Below are 20,298 nucleotides of genomic sequence, written 5' to 3' on the forward strand. Positions count from 1 at the left end.
TGCTCTTGGAATTCTTAGAGCATTTTTGGAAAACAAATATGCTTCCCTATTACATAGGCAAAAATCATTGATTTGGATCATAAACTTTATAGTAAAAAACCAGATGCAAAGTAAGGCTAAGGACCCACATATGTTATATTTGGATCAATATTGCTATAAATACAGCAAGCATAAAGTCAAAACAGATATATGTATATATATTTTTTTTATAATTCAGTCAGGAAGATGACAAGGGTGAATGAATTTCAGTTCACCTCAACCACTTTCCTACCAGGAAGGAAGAGATAACTAGGGAATAAAAATTTGCATACATGCTGTGGGCTAAGTAGTATCTTAAATAACTCATATTCAGATGAGGGGGCACTGGCCTCAACAGGTAAAGTGACTTGTCCAAATTCATGGAGTTAATAATCAGCAGAGCTGAGGTTTGAACTCTAGATCACCAGACTCCCAAGTTCTAATGCTTTTTTTTTTTGGCCGGGGCTGGGTTTGAACCCGCCACCTCCGGCATATGGGACCGGCGTCCTTGAGCCACAGGCGCCACCCTCTAATGCTCTTTTTAAATTTAAGCTATGCTTTTCCTGTGGCCTTGGAATCATGGCCTTGCTTTTTGCTGGGAGCAGGGCTGCTCTGTAGCTTGGGCAGCTGGCTCCCCAGGAAGGGTGGAAAGCCCCTGTTCTTAGAGTTTATGAACTTTATATCTTAGTAGTTTGTAGATGTCACTAGAAAGGGTAACTTGTGAATAGGTAGCCAAGGGAAAGCCACCTATTGCGTAACAACTGGAAAGTCAGCTTTCATCCAGAAAATAGTGGATGCTCTTCTCTAGTTTACACACCACTTGAAAGTTAGGAGGGCAGGAGAACAGGGGTGCACAGACTGGTTCAGAAAGGTCCAGGGGAGGGGCCGGGCGTGGTGGCTCAACGCCTGTAATCCTAGTGCTCTGGGAGGCCAAGGCAGGTGGATTGCCTGATCTCACAGGTTCGAGATCAGTCTGAGCCAGACAGAGCGAGACCTCATCTCTAAAAAATAGCCGGGCATTGTTGGCGGGTGCCTGTAGTCCCAGCTACTTGAGAGGCTGAGCCCAAGAGTTTGAGGTTGCTGTGAGCTGTGACGTCACGCACTGTAGCCTGGGGGGTGGTGGTGGTACCATTCTCGATGCAGATTCCTTGGCTCTATCCCAGACTTAGAACAGTGGTTGGGCTCCTCAGGCAATTCTGATAGCACCACTCTAGGTACTGATATTTGGAAACCTGTGGCTGCTGATTAGTAACCAAATTCCAGTTTGCAGAACAATACAACAATGAGGATTTTCCAGACCCCGCTGTAAGCCTCTCCAAGGAGGACTTAGAAGGGACTACTTTGGGAAGGACCACCGGTTCAGCTAGTAAATACAGGAGGAGCGCGCAGAGTGGCAGGTGCAGGTTGGAAACAGTGTCTACCTCAGCTAACGCGGGGAGGAACATTGGACTTAGTGTAGTTTCTCGGCAGAGGCATAACAAAGAGAGGCTCACAGAGAGAAGCGCCCGGGGGGCTGACCAGGCCGAGTCGAGAGCCGGCCCCCAAAGTGGGCCCGCGTCCGGCCCAGAGCGAGCGCGGGGCCCCTTCCAGCCCACGCCTGAGCCCGCCGGAAGCTCGCCTGTCAGCGCAGCCTTGAAACGGCCGCTGCACCGGAGAGGCGACGCGACCCTGCAAGCCCGAATGGGCGCGCCCCCGGCAGCGCCGCAGGAGGGAAAAGCTTGAAGGTTAACTTGAGACCCGCGCAGCGGCCGCTTCTCCCCGTCGCGGGCGGGGCGCGGGGAAGTGACGTCACGGCGCCGGGGCGGCCTGGGACGGTCGTCGGGACGCTGGCGAGCATGTCGGCTGTGGCTCTCCTGGCACCGTTCGTTCGCGTTGGAGGCCGCCTTTTCAGAGGCTGCCGCGCGCCGGCGGCTGGAGGAGGTGGAGTCCGCCAGTGAGTTTAGGCTGGGACGGGGGCTTTGCCGGCTTCTAGCCGAAAGCACCGGTCTGGGGGACGCGCTCACCTTGACAGGGCCTCGGGAGCGGGCGCTCGCGGCCGGCTGGGTCCTGTAGCGCGCGCGCCGTGGGGCTCCGGGAGGCGGCGCGGGAGACGGCTGGCCCGGCAGACAGGACACAGCATGTGGGGTCGCGCCGTCCCGGGGCGCCTGCTCTCGGGAGAGTCAACGCGGATGTGCGGACCGGCTGAGCTGGAGCCGAGCGCGCTGCCCGCGGAGGAAGCAGCCTAAACCGCGCGGATGCGGAGACATCTGGAGTGAGGCAGGGGGCGAGGCACAGGGAGGGGCTCTCGAGGGTCCGCGTGTCTGGCTGAGGACGTTAGGACACAGGTGACTGAGCTTGTTGGATTTTTTTTGCAGTTTTTGGCCGGGGTTGGGTTTGAACCCATCACCTCCTGCATATGGGGCCGGTGCCCTACTCTGTTGAGCCACAGGCGCCACCTTTTTTTTTTTTTTTTTTTTTTGAGACACAGTCTCATTATGTAGCCATTGGTAGAGTGCTGTGATGTCACAGCTCACAGCAATCGCAAACTCTTTGGCTTGAGCGATTCTCTTGCCTCAGCCTCCCATATAGCTGGGACTACAGACGCCCGCCACAACACCCGGCTATTTTTTTGTTGTAGTTGTCATTGTTTGGCAGGCCCCGGCCGGGTTCGAACCCACCAGCCCCGGTGTATGTGGCTGGGGTGCCGCTGAGCTACAGGTGCCGAGCCCTTGCTGGGAAATTTTAATCAGAGATGTCATGTGGCCAGCTTTAAATTGTTAAAAATCACTCTATTGCAGGGCGAGGATTCAGTTTTCTAAGGTTCGAGAGTGGAGGTGACCACGCAGAGAATGTGTCTCCAAATGGCCAGATTCAAATCCCACGTCGCGGCAATCTAGCTGTGTGACCTTGGCAAAGTTTCTTAAACTCTTCAGTTTCCTTATCCATTTAGTAGGGATAAGGTCTCTTTCCAGGGAACTAAATGAATCATTTGTTCTCTAGTGTTTAAAACAGCTACTGGACCCTAGTAAGGATCAAACATGTATTATTTAACTGTTGTTACAACATTGTAGGAGTGACTTGCCTAGGCAAGTCCCACATCAATTAAGAATCTAGAGCCAGGGCAAATGTGAGGTGGCAGGAAGGAAAGCCCCGTATGACCTGGATAAAGATAGTGGTAGAGAGCCACCAGCAATAGCCCTTGACCACTCTGCATGAGGAGATTGGAGAGCTATGGCCACTCCCTTCACACTTATTTCAGCGTGTGATACTTCCTTACAGTCTGGAGAAGACTGAAACCAGTAGAAAAACGTTTTTAGTACTGTTAAGGGGCATGAGAAGAGTATAGCAAAGGATTAATGAATGGCGAATATTGTACCTGGGATGATGTGGGACTACTGGAGAATTTGATTTGTACTGGGATCTGCAAACCTCATGGGAAGAGCCTCCCAAACAGAGGAGGCAGCAAGTGGAGAGGTAGTGGAGACAGGTCAGAGAGTTGAATTGATGCTGAATTAAGGAGGGCCTTGGAGGACAGGGGATTTTATTTGAAGAGTCACTGGGAGCCTTTGGATGCTTTAAAGCAGGAAAGTAATGTGGTCAGATTTATGTTTGAATATTGTAACTTTTGGCCTCATGGCTCACGCTTGTAATCCTAGCATTCTGGGAGGCTGAGGCAGGTGGACTGCTTGAACTTCCAGACTCTAGCCTGAGCAAAAGCAAGACCCCGTCTGTACTAAAAATAGAAAAACTGAGCAAGGGGATCATTTGAGCCCAACAGTTGGAGGCTGCTGTGAGCTATGATGCCACAGCACTCGACCCAGGATGACAGCTTGAGACTCTTGTACTTTTGTAACTTTTGGCTCTGGCTGTGGTTCAGGTATGTAATACTAGCAATTTGGGGGTACCAAGGTGGGAGGATAGCTTGAGGCCAGGGGTTTGAGACCAGGCTGGGGAACATAGTGAGCCAGGACTCCATATCTATCAAAAAAAGAAAAAAAAAAATTAAGGCTGGGCGAGGTGGCTCACGTCTGAAATCCTAGCACTCTGGGAGGCTGAGGTGGGTGGATTACCTGAGCTCACGAGTTCGAGACTAGCCTGAGCCAGAGGGAGACCTCGTCTCTAAAAATAGCTGAGAGTTGTGGCAGGAGCCTGTGGGAGGCTGAGGCAAGAGAATTGCTTCAGCCCGAGTTGGAGGTTGCTATGAGCAATGACTTCACAGCACTCTGTCTCACAAAAAAGAAAAGCTGGACATGGTGATAGGCTTTCCGTAGTCCCACCCACTTCGGAGGCTGAGAAGCCTAGCCCAGAGTGCTAGGATTACAGGCGTGAGCCACCTCGCCCTGGCCAAAACCTAGAATTTTTGTGTCACGTTTAAAAAAAAAAAAACAGGTTTCTATTTCATTCAGTTTCTTCCTTATGGGGCTCACTCATAATGTCATGTTTGCTTTTATTTTTTGACTGCAAGCTCATTTTCTCTGGAACTTCTTTGAAATCTTGCTTCTCCTAGCCTCTTAAGGGTGCCATCAATCCAAGATCACTTTAAGTTGTTGGCTTGGGGTGTTTGAACCAGGTCTAACCCACATAGTTTGGATTTGGGTACAAATCTACCTGAGGACGGGCTTCTGTTTTTTGTTTCGTTTTGTTTTGTTTTGAGTCTTAAGCTGTCGCCCTGGGTAGAATGCCATGGCATTATAGCTTACAGCAACCTCCAACTCTTGGGCTCAGGAGATGCTCTTGCCTCAGTTTTTCTATTTTTAGTAGATGTGGGGTCTCTCTTTTGCTCTGTCTAGTCTCAAACTCCTGAGCTTAGGCAATCCACCTCTCGGCCTCCCAGAGTGCTAGGATTACAGGCCTTAGCCACTGTGCCTGGCCTTGGCGTCTGTTAATAGTTTGTTACAGTGCCATTAACAGCCTGTTTTGGAACATAACTTAATCAGGTATTTGCTGAATCTTTGCATTCCTTAATCATAGCAATTGTTGTGTGATCTGTTCCTTTTCTATAATTGAGGTCGTTTAAATCTTTTTTCAAGAAGATTTTCACCTTGCAGTTAATGGCCTGCCTACTTTAAGTCATAGTTAAAAACGACATCACTTTAGCAAGAATGCAGTGTGGAGAGTTGCTGAGATGGATTTGAACAACAATCCCAGCCTTACCCAAATCTTATTTATTTATTTATTTTGAGACAGAGTCTCACTTTGTCACCCTTGGTAGAGTGCTGGGGTGTCACAGCTCACAGCAACCTCAAACTCTTGGGCTTAAGCGATTCTCTTGCCTCAGCCTCCCACGTAGCTGAGACTGCAGGCGCCTGCCACAACTGGCTATTTTTAGAGACAAGGTGTATTTTAGAGACAAGGTCTCACTCTTGCTCAGGTTGGTCTCAAACCTGTGAGCTCAGGCAATCCATCAGCCTCCCAGTATTAGGATTACAGGTGTGAGCCACCTCGCCCAGCCCCAAATTTTATTTTAATAAGTTTTACTGATGACACTATGCCTAGGTTGTATCTGGAATCTATTAATAAGAGGAAGGCTATCATTATGCTATGTTGAATTATCTTGCATGGTTTGTTTACATAACAGAATATCTATATGCACAGATCCTGAATAAATACTGCTAAATATAATTAATATATGAGGACATTATAGAAACAATATACTATATTCTTCAGGTTGTAAAGTGGTCATGTTTGATGGAAGCTGTTAAATGTAATGTTTGGTCAGTGTAAAAAAAAGATACATATTGGCTGGGCGCCCATAGCTCAGGGTGCTGGCTGTATACACCGGGGCTGGTGGGTTCAAACCCGGCCTGGATACAAACACATATGTATGTATGTATACAAATGTCTCCAAAAAGAATAAACACCTATCATATAATCTATAATTATTTTAGAGACTTCCGAATAAAAGTTTTCTTTTTTTTTTTTTTTTTGTAGGGACAGAGTATCATTACCGCCCTCGGTAGAGTGCCATGACGTCACAGGACTCACAGCAACCTCTAGCTCTTGGGCTTAGGTGATTCTCTTGCCTCAGCCTCCCGAGCAGCTGGGACTACAGGCGCCCGCCACAACGCCCGGCTATTTTTTTGTTGCAGTTTGGCCGGGGCTGGGTTTGAACCCGACACCCTCGGTATATGGGGCTGGTGCCCTACTCACTGAGCCGCGGGTGCTGCCCCCCAAATAAAAGTTTTATATATTAGATAAATATGTACACACAAGTGGAATTTTATTTGAGCATGGTAACGTTGGTTTTTATCATGCTGATTGGAATTTGTTTTTAAAGAGACAGGGTCAGTGTCTTGCTCTTTTGTCCAGGCTGAAGTGCAGTGGTGTCATTATAGCTTACTGTAGCCTCAGACTCCTGAGCTCAAGCAATCCTTCTGCCTCTGCACCCTTGTAGCTGAGATACAGGAATGAGCGACTGTGTCCAGTAGAATTCTAATTGAGTTATATCTTCAGTTCATAAAATGAGATAATTATTAATGGTATGTGTCTGTAGGCAAGAGCTTAGGCTTTGCCATTTGACAGTACTTCATTGTCCTCATTTGTAAAACATTTGTAATTATAGGCACTTTTTCATAAGGTTGTTAGGGAAATTCAGACAGTGGCAGGGCACAGTGGTTCATGCCTATAGTCCTAGCACTTTGGGAGGCTGAGATGGATGGATTGCTTGAGCTCAAGAGTTCAAGAGCAGCCTCAGTAAGTGGGGGACCCCATCTCTAAAAATAGCCAGGCGTTGTGGCGGGTGCCTGTAGTCCCAGCTACTTGGGAGGCTGAGACCAGAGAATCACTTGAGCCCAGGAGTTTGGAGGTTGCTGTGAGCTATGACTGCATAGCACTCTACCAAGGGCAACATGGTGTGACTGTCTCAAAAAAAAAAATACCTAAAAAGCATAAAAAATAAATGAGATATTGCTTATAAAATGCTTTGCCTGGTAACTAGTGCCACAGTTAATGGCCTGCCTACTTCAGGTAGTCTGGTGTCATAGCTCACAGCAACTTCAAACTCTTGTGCTCAAGTGATTTTCTCTTGCTTAAGCCTCCTGAATAGTTGGGATTACAGGTGCCAGTTTTCTGGGTTTTGTCTTTAATAAAGATTATAATGCAGAGGACATAATTTTCCTTCCAAGTAGATGGCTAACCAGAATAAAATTACTTTGTTGATTTATTTTTTTGAATAAATGACCTACTACATATTCATAATCCTATAGCCAAAACCTTTGCACCTCATGATTGACACATTTGTATTTCTGGTGCAAAATAACAATCGAAAACCATAATTAGCTTCTTGTTATTTTAGGCTAGTTTTTGCTGTTACATTTAGCAAGCTTAATGAGAAACAAGTGTTTCAAGGGATTGTGAATCTCTGTATTTCTGTGGAGAAGATGAGAAATGTCAGCTTAGTTTTTTAGATATAACTTAAAATGTTTTGTATGACTTAATACTTTGAAAATGCATCAAGTTGCCTACCATTTCATCTTGTCCTACAGTGCTGGAGGTGGTGTGCATATTGAGCCCCGGTATAGACAGTTTCCTCAGCTGACCAGGTACCAGGTAGTCCTGGGTGAGACCTTCAGCGCAACCATGTGGTTCTGGATTCTCTGGCGCTTTTGGCATGACTCAGAAGCTGTGTTGGTGAGTGCAAGAGAATAGTTCTTGTCCTTTTTGGGGTAGGGGGAGGGAGGATATATTAATGGCTTAGCTTATATATTTTTGTGTTGTAAACTGTTTTTCTGTCTGGATATATTCCTCACCACCATATTGTACATGTGTATATCCAGGAATCCTGTTATTTAATGAAACATTTTATCTTCTAACCTTTTTTATGTGAGGATGAACATTTTAGGTGATCCATGTCTTATGGTTTCTGTTAGGTTGCTGTATTTGAAGTGAGACTAGAAACTAGTTCTTTTACCCTCTGAACTAGGCATTGATCAGTGGGTTAAGTTTCATACTTAAATTCCTTTAAATAATGACTGGCCTCTGGTTTGTCTGGAGGTCCCCCAGGTTTGGGTGGGATGAATTTGTCTTAGGAAGTTAGTTATTGATGACATTCTAACATGTCATTTTCCTCAACTGGGTTTTTATTCCATTTGCAGATTGTTCTCTAGGATGTTATACCTTTAACACATTGAAATCTCCATGTTGATTCAGAATACTCTAAATTTTAGTAAATTTGGATTTGTTTCCAGAATAAAGAGCTTAAATTTAAGTAGTATACAAGCTCCCCCTCTCCGCTGTCCCCAATGGTAAGATAGGACTTTTATTAGAAGTTATAAAGGAATACAGAAGAAGTAAAAAGCATCAGAGCTTCTGGAAGGGGGAAAGAACTAAAGAACTCTCTCGGGAGTCTCCATCTGGGCTCTTTTATCTAGGGGTCTTAAAGTATACAAGCTGTTGCCCTGGGTAGAGTGCCATGGCATCACAGCTCACAACAACCTCCAACTCCTAGGCTTAAGTGATTCTCTTGCCTCAGCCTCCTAAGTAGCTGGGACTACAGGCACCCGCCACAATGCCCGGCTATTTTTTGGTTGTAGCTGTCGTCGTTGTTTGGCAGGCCCAGGCTGGATTTGAACCTGCCTGCTCTGGTGTATGTGGCTGTTGCCTTAGCCGCTTGAGCTATAGGCGCTGAGCCAAGTATACAAGCTTTTTTTTTTTTTTTTTTTCAGTTTTTTTTTTTTTTGGTTGGGGCTGGGTTTTGAACCCGCCACCTCCAGCATATGGGGCCGGGGCCCTACCCCTTTGAGCCACAGGTACTGCCCCCAAGTATACAAGCTTTTAATGCCTCATTTCTCTTAGAACTTCTCTGTGCTTTTGTCCCTCAGAAGGAGCTGTGTAATGTTTACAGTGCCACTGTGTCATTGTGGGGCAGTTGACAGGTATACAATAAGGCTGTTGGGTAGGAGATGATGATATAGCCAGATATTCCTGAGATCAGGATTAAGGATGATGCTGTCCACCCGAGGCTCCCCAGTCTAAAGCAGTAATGACAAGAGATCTTGAAACATTTATATTTTGCCAGGATTTCAAGACATTGCTAAGATTGGGGCACCTTTGAAGCCTTTTGCCTTCACTTCCCCCTGCCTTCCATCACAAACACATGCTCTTGGCTTAGGGTGGTACATCCAAATTGGGAGGCTTTTATAATTCAGGCCGTGGAACCTATGAGTAGCTTGCAGAATGATTAGGCCACCAAACAGTTAAAGTAAAATTTGTTCCTGTGGTATTTCAAGGGCTGTGTACATGACAGCTGTATCATGTTTTTTTTCTTCCCAAGGTTTCTTTTAAAATTTAATTAGTGGCCAGGAGTGGTGGCTCATGCCTGTAATCCCATCACTGTGGAAGGCCGAGGTGGGAGGATTGCTTGAGCTCAGGAGTTTGAGACTTGTCTGAGCGAGAGTGAGACCCTGACTCATTAAAAAAAAAAAAAAAAAAAATGAAAACCAGGTAGTGCCTGTGGGTCAGTGAGTAGGGCGCTGGTGCCATATAATTGAGGGTGGTGGGCTCAAACTTGGCCTCAGCCAAACTGCAACAACCAAAAAAAAAATAGCCAAGCATTGTGGCAGGCGCCTGTAGTCCCAGCTACTCAGGAGGCTGAGGCAAGAGAATCACCTAAGCCCAGGAGTTGGAGGTTGCTGTGAGCTGTGTGACGTCATAGCACTCTACCAAGAGTGATAAAGTGAGACTCTGTCTCTACCAAAAAAAAAAATCAAGAAAGAAAAACCTAGCTGGCTGCTGTGGCAAGCACCTGTAATCTCAGTGGATTCTGGAGGATGAGGCAGCAGGATGCCCACAGCTTAAGTCTGAGGTTGCAGTGAGTTATAAAGCCACTGTGCTCTGCTCAGGGAATAGGGTAGAACTCTGTCTGAACAAAAAAAAAAAAAAAAAAGGAAAAAATGTAACCAGTTGCATGAAATATAAATTTTTGACTTTTTTCCCTCTTAAATGGTTGTCACCAGGGTCACTTTCCATATCCAGATCCTTCCCAGTGGACAGATGAAGAATTAGGTATCCTTCCTGATGATGAAGACTAAAAGTGTAGACTTGACTCTTTGCAAGTAGGTATGCCCAGAGTGTTTTAAGTTATATTTTGCTTTTATCATAAATGTTTATGTGTACTTTGTACCCATTATGGTCTTAAACTGCATATTGAAAAAGCATGGAGCACAGTTAATCACCATGTCTTTTTCCTAATTTAGTTTACAATTTTAGGGTCCCATTTATCCATCCATTAAGCAAAGACATATTAAGACATGTTCTGGAGGGTACCTGTGGCTCAGTGGGTAGGGCGCTGGCCCCATATGCCGAGGGTGGCGGGTTCAAACCCAGCCCTGGCCAAACTGCAACAAAAAAATAGCCGGGCATTGTGGCAGGCGCCTGTAGTCCCAGCTACTTGGGAGGCTGAGGCAAGAGAGTCGCCTAAGCCCAGAAGTTGAGGTTGCTGTGAGCTGTGTTACGCCACAGCACTCACCGAGGGCGACAAAGTGAGACTCTGTCTTTACAAAAAAAAAAAAAGAGAGAGAGAGAGAGAGACTTGTTCTGTGCCAGACATTAGAATACAGTAGCGAACAAGATAGATAGGAAGCTTGTAGTGTGTAATTGCAAAAATGTATGTCCTACCCCCAGTGTTTAAATGGAAAGATCCCAGTATATGGGAGTACTACTATAGGTAACTGTATGGAAATTGTATCTTTAACAGGGAAGGGTTATGGCCCTTTTATTTTCTAGGTCAGGAAGTCAAAAGAGTTTTTCTTTTAAAAGGCTGGCCCCATATACCAAGGGTGGTGGGTTCGAACCCGGCCCCGGCCAAACTACAACAAAAAATAGCCGGGCATTGTGGCAGATGCCTGTAGTCCCAGCTACTCGGGAGGCTGAGGCAAGAGAATTGGCTAAGCCCAAGAGCTGGAAGTTGCTGTGAGCTATGATGCGACAGCACTATACCAAGGGCGACAAAGTGAGACTCTGTCTCAAAAAAAAAAAAAAAAAAAAAGGCAGGTACCAGGAGGATTCCCTTTCCCCACAAAATGCTCAGGGGTTAAGACATTCTCCTTTAAAATGCTTTTTTTGTGGCACAATCTCTGTAGCCCAAGGTGGAGTATAGTGGCATGATCATAGTTCACTGTAACCTCAAAGTTCTGGGCTTATGGATCCTCTTGGCTCAGTGCCCCGAGTATCGAGGACTATAGGCATGTACTACCATGCACAGCTGGCTGATTTTCCTTTTTTAATTTTGTTTTTTTTTTTTTGTAGAGACAGAGTCTCACTTTATGGCCCTCGGTAGAGTGCCATGGCCTCACACAGCTCACAGCAACCTTCAACTCCTGGGCTTAAGTGATTCTCTTGCCTCAGCCTCCTGAGCAGCTGGGACTACAGGCACCCGCCACAACGCCCGGCTATTTTTTGGTTGTAGTTTGGCCGGGGCTGGGTTTGAACCCGCCACCCTCGGCATATGGGGCCGGTGCCTTACCGACTGAGCCACAGGCGCCGCCCATTCCTTTTTTAATTTTTTTTTTAGAGATGGGGTCTCACAATGCTGCCCAGGCTGGTCTCCAGCTCCTGCCCTCAAGTAGATCCTCTTGCCTCAGCCTCCTAAAGTGCTAGAATTACAGGAGTAATTACACCACCCCTGGCCATAACGTGTTTTTAAAATAATCATCATTCAAAATGCCTTGCATTATGTGATAATTAAGTATTCCTGTTAAATCATACTATTCATGGGCGGCGCCTGTGGCTCAGCGGGTAGGGCGCCGGCCCCACATGCCGAGGGTGGTGGGTTCAAACCCGGCCCCGGCCAAACTGCAACAAAAAAATAGCCGGGCGTTGTGGTGGGCGCCTGTAATCCCAGCTACTTGGGAGGCTGAGGCAAGAGAATCGCCTAAGCCTAGGAGTTGGAGGTTGCTGTGAGCTGTGTGACGCCACGGCACTCTACCAAGGGTGATAAAGTGAGACTCTGTCTCTACAAAAAAAAAAAAAAAAAAAAAAAAAAAATCATACTATTCATACGATTAGTATTGCCATTATAATTTTAATTATTAGTAACATGAAAATTACAGTAGTTTTTGAGGTTGGTAGGGAGGAGAGAGGAGGTGGGACAGAATGTCACCAAATGGCAGGCACTTAGCTGTTAACATAGTTTATTTTGTTGTTAGCTTTGTGTAGGACAGTCAGAAGTCTTGGTCCTTACCTGGCCTCCTATTCACTTGATGATAACCTGTCTGCCAACACTAATCTCTTCCCATCTTCCCTCAGACTTTCCTGTAATTCCCACACATAAGTGTAAATATTTTGTTTTAATGCCTGGACTGTAAATCTTCTGAGAAAAGGGTGGTTTTATTTATCTCCTTTACAAGGCTTCTCTCATAAATGCTTGAATAATTGAATAAGCAAGAATTATGGATTTGAATTAGTGAAGTACTTAAAGCTTTCTGTTTTCCTGCAGGAGCCAGGTGAGAATTTCAAGATACTACAGACTTCGTGTTGTACATTAAAGTTGAAAATTAAATGGTTTGGTCAAGAATGAGGAATGGAGTTATGATGCTTTTGATAATGACAACTGCCATGTATGGATTTCTTTTCTTTCTTTTTTTTTTTTTTTTTTGCTTCACCTGCTGTGCTAAGTGGTTTCCAGAGCCTTTCAGCTGATGCTCACAGGTACTCTGGACTTAAGTAGGCAGTAGTTCCATTTATCAATGAGAACATAGAAGCTCAAGAAGATGAAATTACTTGCTTAGCATAATACACTGGCAAGTGGTGAGGTTAGGATCACAAAGCTCACATTTAACTACAGTGCTGTACACCCCCTCCTTAGCAAATATCACGCTGACAGTTAATGTGAAAAAAAAAATTTTTTTTTTTTTTTTTCCTGGAGACAGAGTCTCTCTATTGCCTTAGCCTACCAAGTAGCTGGGACTACAGGCGCCTGCCACAGTGCCTGGCTATTTTTCTTGTTGCATTTGTCATTGTTGTTTTAGCTGGTCCAGGCTGGGTTCAAACTGGCCAGCCTCGGTATATGTGGCTGGCACCCTACCCCCTGAGCTATGGGTGCCGCCCTCCAGCTACAAACTTAGTATCATGGAGTCAACATATGTTTCTATCCAAATCTCATTATAAAATTGTTTTATACACACACACACACACACACACACACACATATATATATATATACAGTGAATGCATAGTACTGATTTTGAGTCCTGGCTACATAAGCCTAGGTGAGTCATTTCCCTCAGGGCTTCATGTTCTGTAACTGATGTGAGGGGACCTGGATGATATTATTTGAGAACTCTTTCTTCCGTAACATTTTAAGAGTCTATAACTTTATAACTCAGGTCCAATTATCACAGCCCCTGATAAAACAATTTCAGAAGAGCTAGTGTGGTAGAGTTCTGCGTAATAGAATTTCATGATAAACTAAAGCATCCATAATTCGGGGCTAACTCTTGAGGAGAACATCTTATAATCTTTAAAAAAATGGCCACAGTTACTGTTCCAATCATGTATGAAGGTTATTTAGAAGATGAGCTATAATGTTTGTTTTTTTTTTGAGATGGAGTCTCAAGCTGTTGCCCTGGGTAGAGTGCTATGGCATCATAGCTTACAGCAACTTCCAACTTTTGGGCTCAAGTAATCCTTTTGCCTCAATTTTATTTTTATTTTTAGTAGAGACAGGGTCTTGCTTTTTTGCTAAGGTTGGCCTCGAAATCATGAGCTCAAGCTATCCACCCACCTTGGCTGCCCAGAGTGGTAGGATTACAGGTGTGAGTCGCAGGGCCTGGCCTATAATGTTTATATTATAGAATTACATTTTTCAGATAAGAAAACTGCAATTTCAGAGGAAATACTGAAGTCTTTTTTTTTTTGAGACAGAGTTTTACTTTGTTGCCCTTAGTAGAGTGCCATGTTGTCACAGCTCAGCTCACAGCCACCTGACACTCTTGGTCTTAAGCAGTTCTCTTACCTCAGCCTCCCAAGTAGCTGGGCCTACAGGTACCCACCACAACACCTGGTTATTTTTAAAGACAAGGTCTCACTCTGGCTCACGCTGGTCTCAAATCGTGAGCTCAGGTGATCCACTTGCCTCGGCCTCCCAGAGTGCTAGGATTACAGGCATGAGTCACCACGCCCAGCCAGAAATTCTGAAGTCTTGAAAGCATTTAAAATACATTTTATTTCTCAGACAGAGGTCTCAGTATGTTGCCCAGGTAGGCCTTGAGCTCCTAGGCTCAAGCGATTCTCCTGCCTCTGTGTTTCAAGTAATAGGAGGTGAGTCTTGATGGCATTTTATGTTTAGGGAGAGGAATGAGGGGTGTGAAGACCAGAAACCAGATTCCTCAAATGTGTGTCCTCTTGAAGACTCTTCTGTTCATTCATATTATATTCAGACATAAGGTTTTCAACTGAAGTTTTTTTTTTGTTTGTTTTTGAGACAGCCTCAAGCTGTTGCCCTGGGTAGAGTGCTGTGGCATCACAGCTCACAGCAACCTCAAACTCTTGGGCTTAAGCGATTCTCCTACCTTAGCCTCCCAAGTAGCTGGGACTACAGGCACCCGCCACAACGCCCGGCTATTTTTTGGTTGTAGTTGTCGTTGTTTAGCAGGCCTGGGCTGGATTCGAACCTGCCAGTTCTGGTGTATGTGGCTGGTGCCTTGGCCGCTTGAGCTACAGGTGCCGAACCTCAACTGAAGTTTTAAAACTATTTACCTCTCTTCTGGAAATTTTGCCTAGTAATTTGGTATATTTTGTCTGAAGATACTCTAGGTGTTTATGAAACTTCAGGTCATGAAATGGAATGCATGAAATCATTGCGTCAACCAGCATTTTAAAAAATGGAGTAGACAACAGGAGTGCATAGTTTCAAATGCGTACATTAGTGTGCGTATCCTTTGTTACACAGAAAATGTAAGTTGTGCCAGAAATCGGAGAAAATAGACTTCCACGGTGAATTTCTGCAGAGAAACACCCTTTTCAATTACTAAACCAGAGCACTCCACATGAACCATACAGAGAGCAGCCATTTGAAACTGACTGGATGTATCAAGTCACAACATCATGAAATATTTGAGGGTTGTCAACCGATACCTGACAAAAGATGGTTAACCACTACAAGTTGTATGGCATGTATAATGTGCCAGGCATGAATCGTAGAAGTTAACTACTTTATTACCCACCAAGCAGTAATCAACATTACATATGAAACAAAATGTACATTTCTCAGTCCTTCCATTTCCTGGAAGAACTGTCAAAACTGCTGACTACTTCTGTTACTGAATATAATAAATAGTGCTAGAAAAATAATCTTGGTAAAGACTTCTCCATGCAGTCGATCTTTATTATAGCAGTATTCGCATATTCACATCAAGTACATAGAACTTTTTGCCTTTTATATAATACAGAGTTTTTAAATAACTTTACACAGAAATAAATTTCTCCAATCTGAATTTCAGCTATCTTTTTTATTTAATTCTCCATGCTTTCTATCCAAACTGAACAATATTTTCCACTATACAAATTTACATCAGAAAAACTCCAAAGTACAAATGAAGGGACCTGAGCAGGAAAGAGAACCAAAGTGTCAGGAAGTGGGTATGGAGAAGAATTAAAAAAAAAAAAAGATTCAAGCATACATTTAGGATTAAGGAACAAGAGGGAGACATCATCCATTTGACTGAAAATAAATGTCTTTTTTTTTTTATGAATTGAAAAATAAGCTTTAAAAATAGTTACTCCTTTATAATTTTTGCAAAGCAGGTATAGAGAGGTCTGTGGACAATTAAAAAGTCCCCATCTTTTCACTGGGCACACCCCAGACTCCGTGAGAACCTTTTCCATGCTTGAATGGAACTGAAGTGAACTAAATCCAAACCTTTGGCAGTAACAGAGAAGAGAGGAATGTGTACGTGAGTTGCCATCAGGTTTGGAGTGGTCAAACAGGAGCCATTAATTCACTGCAGTTCGAACATGAGACATTTCCCTTTCCTCTCCCTTACAGGAGACTTGTCCTCAAACCAAGGAATACATGAAGAGGCAAGATTTTCCTTTTTCTTGGTCTATACTAAAAAAGCAATCACAACTAATGAATAGAGTTCAAAGAGACATGTTACTGATGAATGATAAAATTCAATCCCCTGATCAGTTGCACAATCATATCTTAGGAAAAACAGCAATTGCTGTGTGAGGAAAAGATCAGATACAACCAACAAATGAGATTACCACAAATACATATCACTGTGATACAGTCCTTCAAATCAGGTGATACCATGAAGGCCCGTCTGAGACTAGCTCAACCATGTGGCATGGCCAAAGAAAACACAGAAGACTCAGTGAAAGCATATTCAAGTGAGGAAGGAAAAGGGTACAGCATACACACATACGCCCCGTATGTAAACTAATACAACATGGAAGATAAATAAGACAAAGGTTAGCCACTTATGTTGGTAATCAACATGAATAAAAAGGCATTTTATGTTTATATAGCTGGTTTTAATCAGCTATGGAACATACAGAAATGTATTAGGAAGGAATGATTTTTTTTAAAAAAACTGTTCACAGCTTAGAATAAAAAGCACTCTTATTGCACTCTTACATTTCATTTCTGATAATAATAGTTTATTCCCCACCCTCACATTAACTTTTCCCTATCCCCAGACTTACTCCTACCTCACCCCATTTTGGTCTACATTCTCCTACATCTGTGCCTAGTCTGTGAGCTTTGTAGCTTATACTAGTCTTCAGTTTCGTCCTATGCAATTCATACTCTACTAAAAACACGTTGGTTCAAAAATACACAAACACAACAGGGTAATTTTCAAAACAAAACTGGAACCAAGCAACTTAATCATGACCCCCATTCCAACCCCTGTAAACAGAGCCTTTTTTTGCTGCCCTTCTGCACACCTATGTACTATAGGTGAGAACCAGCCCTCATGGGTCCTGGATAATGTATTCAGCCTGCCAGGAGAAGCAGATGGTTTGCACACAAATTTTTTTCAATACTAACATGAATAAACATTTTAGTTATTTTCAAAGTAGTTCAATCTACAAAATTATTTTAAAAAATGCACCACAAAAATGGATACACTGGTTTACAATGGCTGTGTCCTCATACACAACTGATCATATTGCAATTAGTCAAAACAGCTAAATAAAAGTAACATTTTAAAGGAATTGATTTAGTAATTAATAAAACTAAGTTAACATTTGAAGTTGTGGACGATGAAATAAAAGGATCTATTTGAATTACTTCATTGAGGTGGGGACAACCTGTTACCATAATGTAGGATTTTAGGACTTGTTTGTCCTCTTCCACCTTAAAAACACCTGAAAAGAACCACTGATTATCTTTCCCACAATTACTAAAAATTAGAGTTGAATTTAAATTTTAATGCCTTTGCCTAAATAGAAGTAAAAATAGGTTATTTGGAAATAACAAAGCTTACTTTGTCTACTGTGCTAATATAACACAAACCAGTTTTACCAGAGTTAGCAACATGAACCACGAACACACCGGCTACTTCACTCTCCTCTGGCCAATCTACAAATCATTATTGCCTCTGCAGGCAGAGATGCTACTAACCTCCTCTGGAGTTCAGCTACCCATGGGCATCAGTAATACATCTCAATAAAACATCTCAAGGACAAACTGGCAACAGTACATTGACTGTCTTAGGGACGGTGAGAAGTGAAACAAGATACAAGAACCATACCATGGATTATGTCCAGTGCTACACCCACCGGCCAGGTCAGAAAGGATGTCTCGAGACCTCCGCCCCGCAATGCACCGTCAGGAGTACTTGTGCAGTCCAGCTTCATTTGCAAACAAGTGCTGGGAGGAAGTTTACATTTGAAACTCTGAAAAATCAGTGTCTAGGTTGGCAGCAGTATTCTGGAAACTGATAACATCAGATTCTGTCCTATACTGTAATTTCCCCTTCTCACTAATACATGACCGCTGCCCAGCATACAGTACTTCCACTCTAAACTACAGTAGTTTCTTGAAATTTCTGTCAAACATTTCTGTTGTATAAAAGTTCCATGCTTTGAAGAACCTACAGTAGAAAAAGTTTCTCTAGAAATGTCACTTAACTATATTTTCAACCTAGTTGCTCTATGTGATAAATACATCTATACTAGGGACTATGTGCTTTAAAAAAATAATTTTGTTCACTGAAAATTTACCTGTTCTCATTTTTAAATGTGATTTTGGCTATAAATTCTTTAGTGCACTTATCTTTTGCAGTCTAAATTGCACTCTAAAAAATATTAACACAGCTGAGTTAAACCAGAGTGGCTGTTCTCTTCACAAATCACTGATTTCTATTAAAATTTTAGCTTTTTTATTGCATCATGAAGGCACAGTAAAATCATTTGGCAAATTGTGAAGGTATTTTTCTAGAGCCTCACCTACACCATTTCAATATACAACCTGTAAGTTATTTGCTGTTCCTACAGTAAACTTTCCATCTCTGGCTGTGGTTTTTTATAGCTGTAAGATGGGAATCTGCTAGTCTCAAGATGCTGACATTCTAGCACTAACAATGCCAACTTGGACCAAGAAGAGAATCTTGCAAAAGGGTAATCATTCTACCCTCTTAGCTGGGCAGTCTCTCTATGTAAATATCTGTGCATGTGACAAAGCCATGGTTAACAATGAAGATGTACTGTCTTGCCACGCCTACTGGAAATTAAAATCACATCACTGTTAGTAAAGTGATACTGTAACTATTTAATTTCATGCAACTGACTTAAGGTTAAGATTCTGAAACATACCCCTAACCAGATTGTGGCACCACTTTCAACAACATTCAGATACTCTGAACTACACTTTTATACAGTATTACTGTTTAAATGTATAATGCCCTTTAGGACAAAATGAGAGTGCTCAAATGCTAGTACACAAAAAAAGTTAAAATCTTAAGTCATCTTCATGTTCTAGAGCTCCTGACTTTTCCTATTTTAAAATAAATAACTATTCATTACCTCATTCTGAGGAGGTAGTTTTTTGAAGAGGTTGCCTGAACCCTGCAACGTGTTTCGAACTAAAGCTAGAGATGAGGTTTGCAAGCAGCTGGTGAGGTGGATGTACAGTGGGAACAGGTGAGATCTGATGTGGGGCATACAGCAGCTTAAGACACTGCCTGATGAATACAAGGTGACATGGTGTGATGAAAGAGCTGCGACTACACCATACCAGAAGCTAGAGGTATTTACAAAATTTCAGGTTGATGGTGTGGAATTCTTACGTTGTTTTTTTATATAATGCTCTTCTCCAACGCCAACCTAAATATAACACATACAATGTATACGGGATTTTATCCTCTAGGATGCCCAAGTATGTCCTATCAGATCTCAAATACAATCAGGGACAGATGTTGAGGAACCAGAATTTGACAGCTAGACAGAATGTTCTTTTAAGGTGCATATAAGAACACACAATCATACTAGATTTAAATTCACAAATCCCTTTTATAGACTACTTTTTTTGTCAATATTATTTGAGTGGTAAAAATCTAGGTCCTAGACTCTAATGATAAAAAAAAAAATCCATCAGGAATACTACATATTTAAAAATCATCTTCTACAGTTGCTTTCAAATTTTTCAGAAGGCTTCTCCATCCTACCCAAAAATAAAATATACTACAGAAGGCACTGCAGCACTTTACAGACAAGACTCTAACAACCTTAAAAGATGATCAGTGTGAAGCAGCCACATACTGTCTACACAAATTGCTCATAAAGTGCTTTTCACAAATAAGGATTTTTTTCCTTCTATTTTCTTAGGAGCTCAAGTCTATCTGTAGTCTAAGCATCAAAAAACCCCAAAACAAATACAACTCATACATCATTTCTAAACTAGAGAAAAAACTATCTGATAGAAAAAAGGAAGAAAAGGAAGTTTTATTATTTTTTAAGATCTCTATAACAATTTCTGAATACCCTGAGCCTAGCTTCTGGGCACAGCTACATTTGAGATCAAGTCTGCTCCCCCTTTTCAAATGAGATAGCAACATATTATAAAATGAAAGGGAAGAAAAAGCGCGTTACCTGAATTTTGTTTAGAAAACTCAAATGCTAAGCTTCCTCCCTCACCGTACTGGCTCCCCTGCCCGCCACGCAGCAGGACCTGGAATGGACACATGCCTGTGGTTCAAGCCCAGCACTCTTCACCGAGGCAGACTTTAAGCCAATCTTGGTAAAGGGAACACAGCCATGTTTAAAAGCATCTAGAGACATATTAAAAAAGAAAAATAACCAATGCTTTCCATGAGAGGCAGCAGCACACACAGAAGATGATCAGCACGATCATTTCCA

General features: G+C 43.0%; 2 protein-coding genes across 5 annotated transcripts in view; one reads left to right on the plus strand and one right to left on the minus strand.

The window, feature by feature from the left end:
• The first annotated feature begins 1,807 nt into the window (after window positions 1-1,807).
• NDUFB2 (NADH:ubiquinone oxidoreductase subunit B2) lies at window positions 1,808-12,511 on the plus strand. 2 transcript variants are annotated; one of them, XM_053609379.1, is made up of 4 exons: window positions 1,808-1,951; window positions 7,482-7,626; window positions 9,951-10,053; window positions 12,431-12,511. In XM_053609379.1, the coding sequence occupies exons 1-3, from the start codon at window positions 1,854-1,856 to the stop codon at window positions 10,023-10,025; spliced, it is 318 nt and encodes a 105-aa protein (XP_053465354.1). In that variant the 5' UTR covers window positions 1,808-1,853; the 3' UTR covers window positions 10,026-10,053; window positions 12,431-12,511. The 2 variants fall into 2 exon arrangements, with proteins under 2 accessions (XP_053465354.1, XP_053465353.1); XM_053609378.1 differs by having other exon boundaries at window positions 9,951-10,049.
• A 2,790-nt stretch (window positions 12,512-15,301) lies between these two features.
• BRAF (B-Raf proto-oncogene, serine/threonine kinase) overlaps window positions 15,302-20,298 on the minus strand; it is a 228,796-nt gene continuing 223,799 nt past the window's right edge. For 2 of the 3 annotated variants that reach the window (XM_053609369.1, XM_053609372.1), the window contains exon 18: window positions 15,302-20,210. In XM_053609369.1, the coding sequence (XP_053465344.1) occupies window positions 20,059-20,210 (152 nt within the window). In that variant the 3' untranslated portion in view covers window positions 15,302-20,058. The remainder of the gene's footprint in view (window positions 20,211-20,298) is intronic. The other variant, XM_053609368.1, reaches the window with a different exon arrangement.

This window comes from Nycticebus coucang, chromosome 11 (genome assembly GCF_027406575.1).
Source record: "Nycticebus coucang isolate mNycCou1 chromosome 11, mNycCou1.pri, whole genome shotgun sequence".
NCBI lineage: Eukaryota > Metazoa > Chordata > Mammalia > Primates > Lorisidae > Nycticebus > Nycticebus coucang.

Coding starts and splice junctions, on each gene's coding strand:
- NDUFB2 (XM_053609379.1), top strand. CDS start 1,854: ATGTCGGCTGTGGCTCTCCTGGCACCGTTCGTTCGCGTTGGAGGCCGC. Junction 1,952..7,481: donor GGAGGAGGTGGAGTCCGCCA/GTGAGTTTAGGC, acceptor CTTGTCCTACAG/TGCTGGAGGTGGTGTGCATA. Junction 7,627..9,950: donor ATGACTCAGAAGCTGTGTTG/GTGAGTGCAAGA, acceptor GGTTGTCACCAG/GGTCACTTTCCATATCCAGA.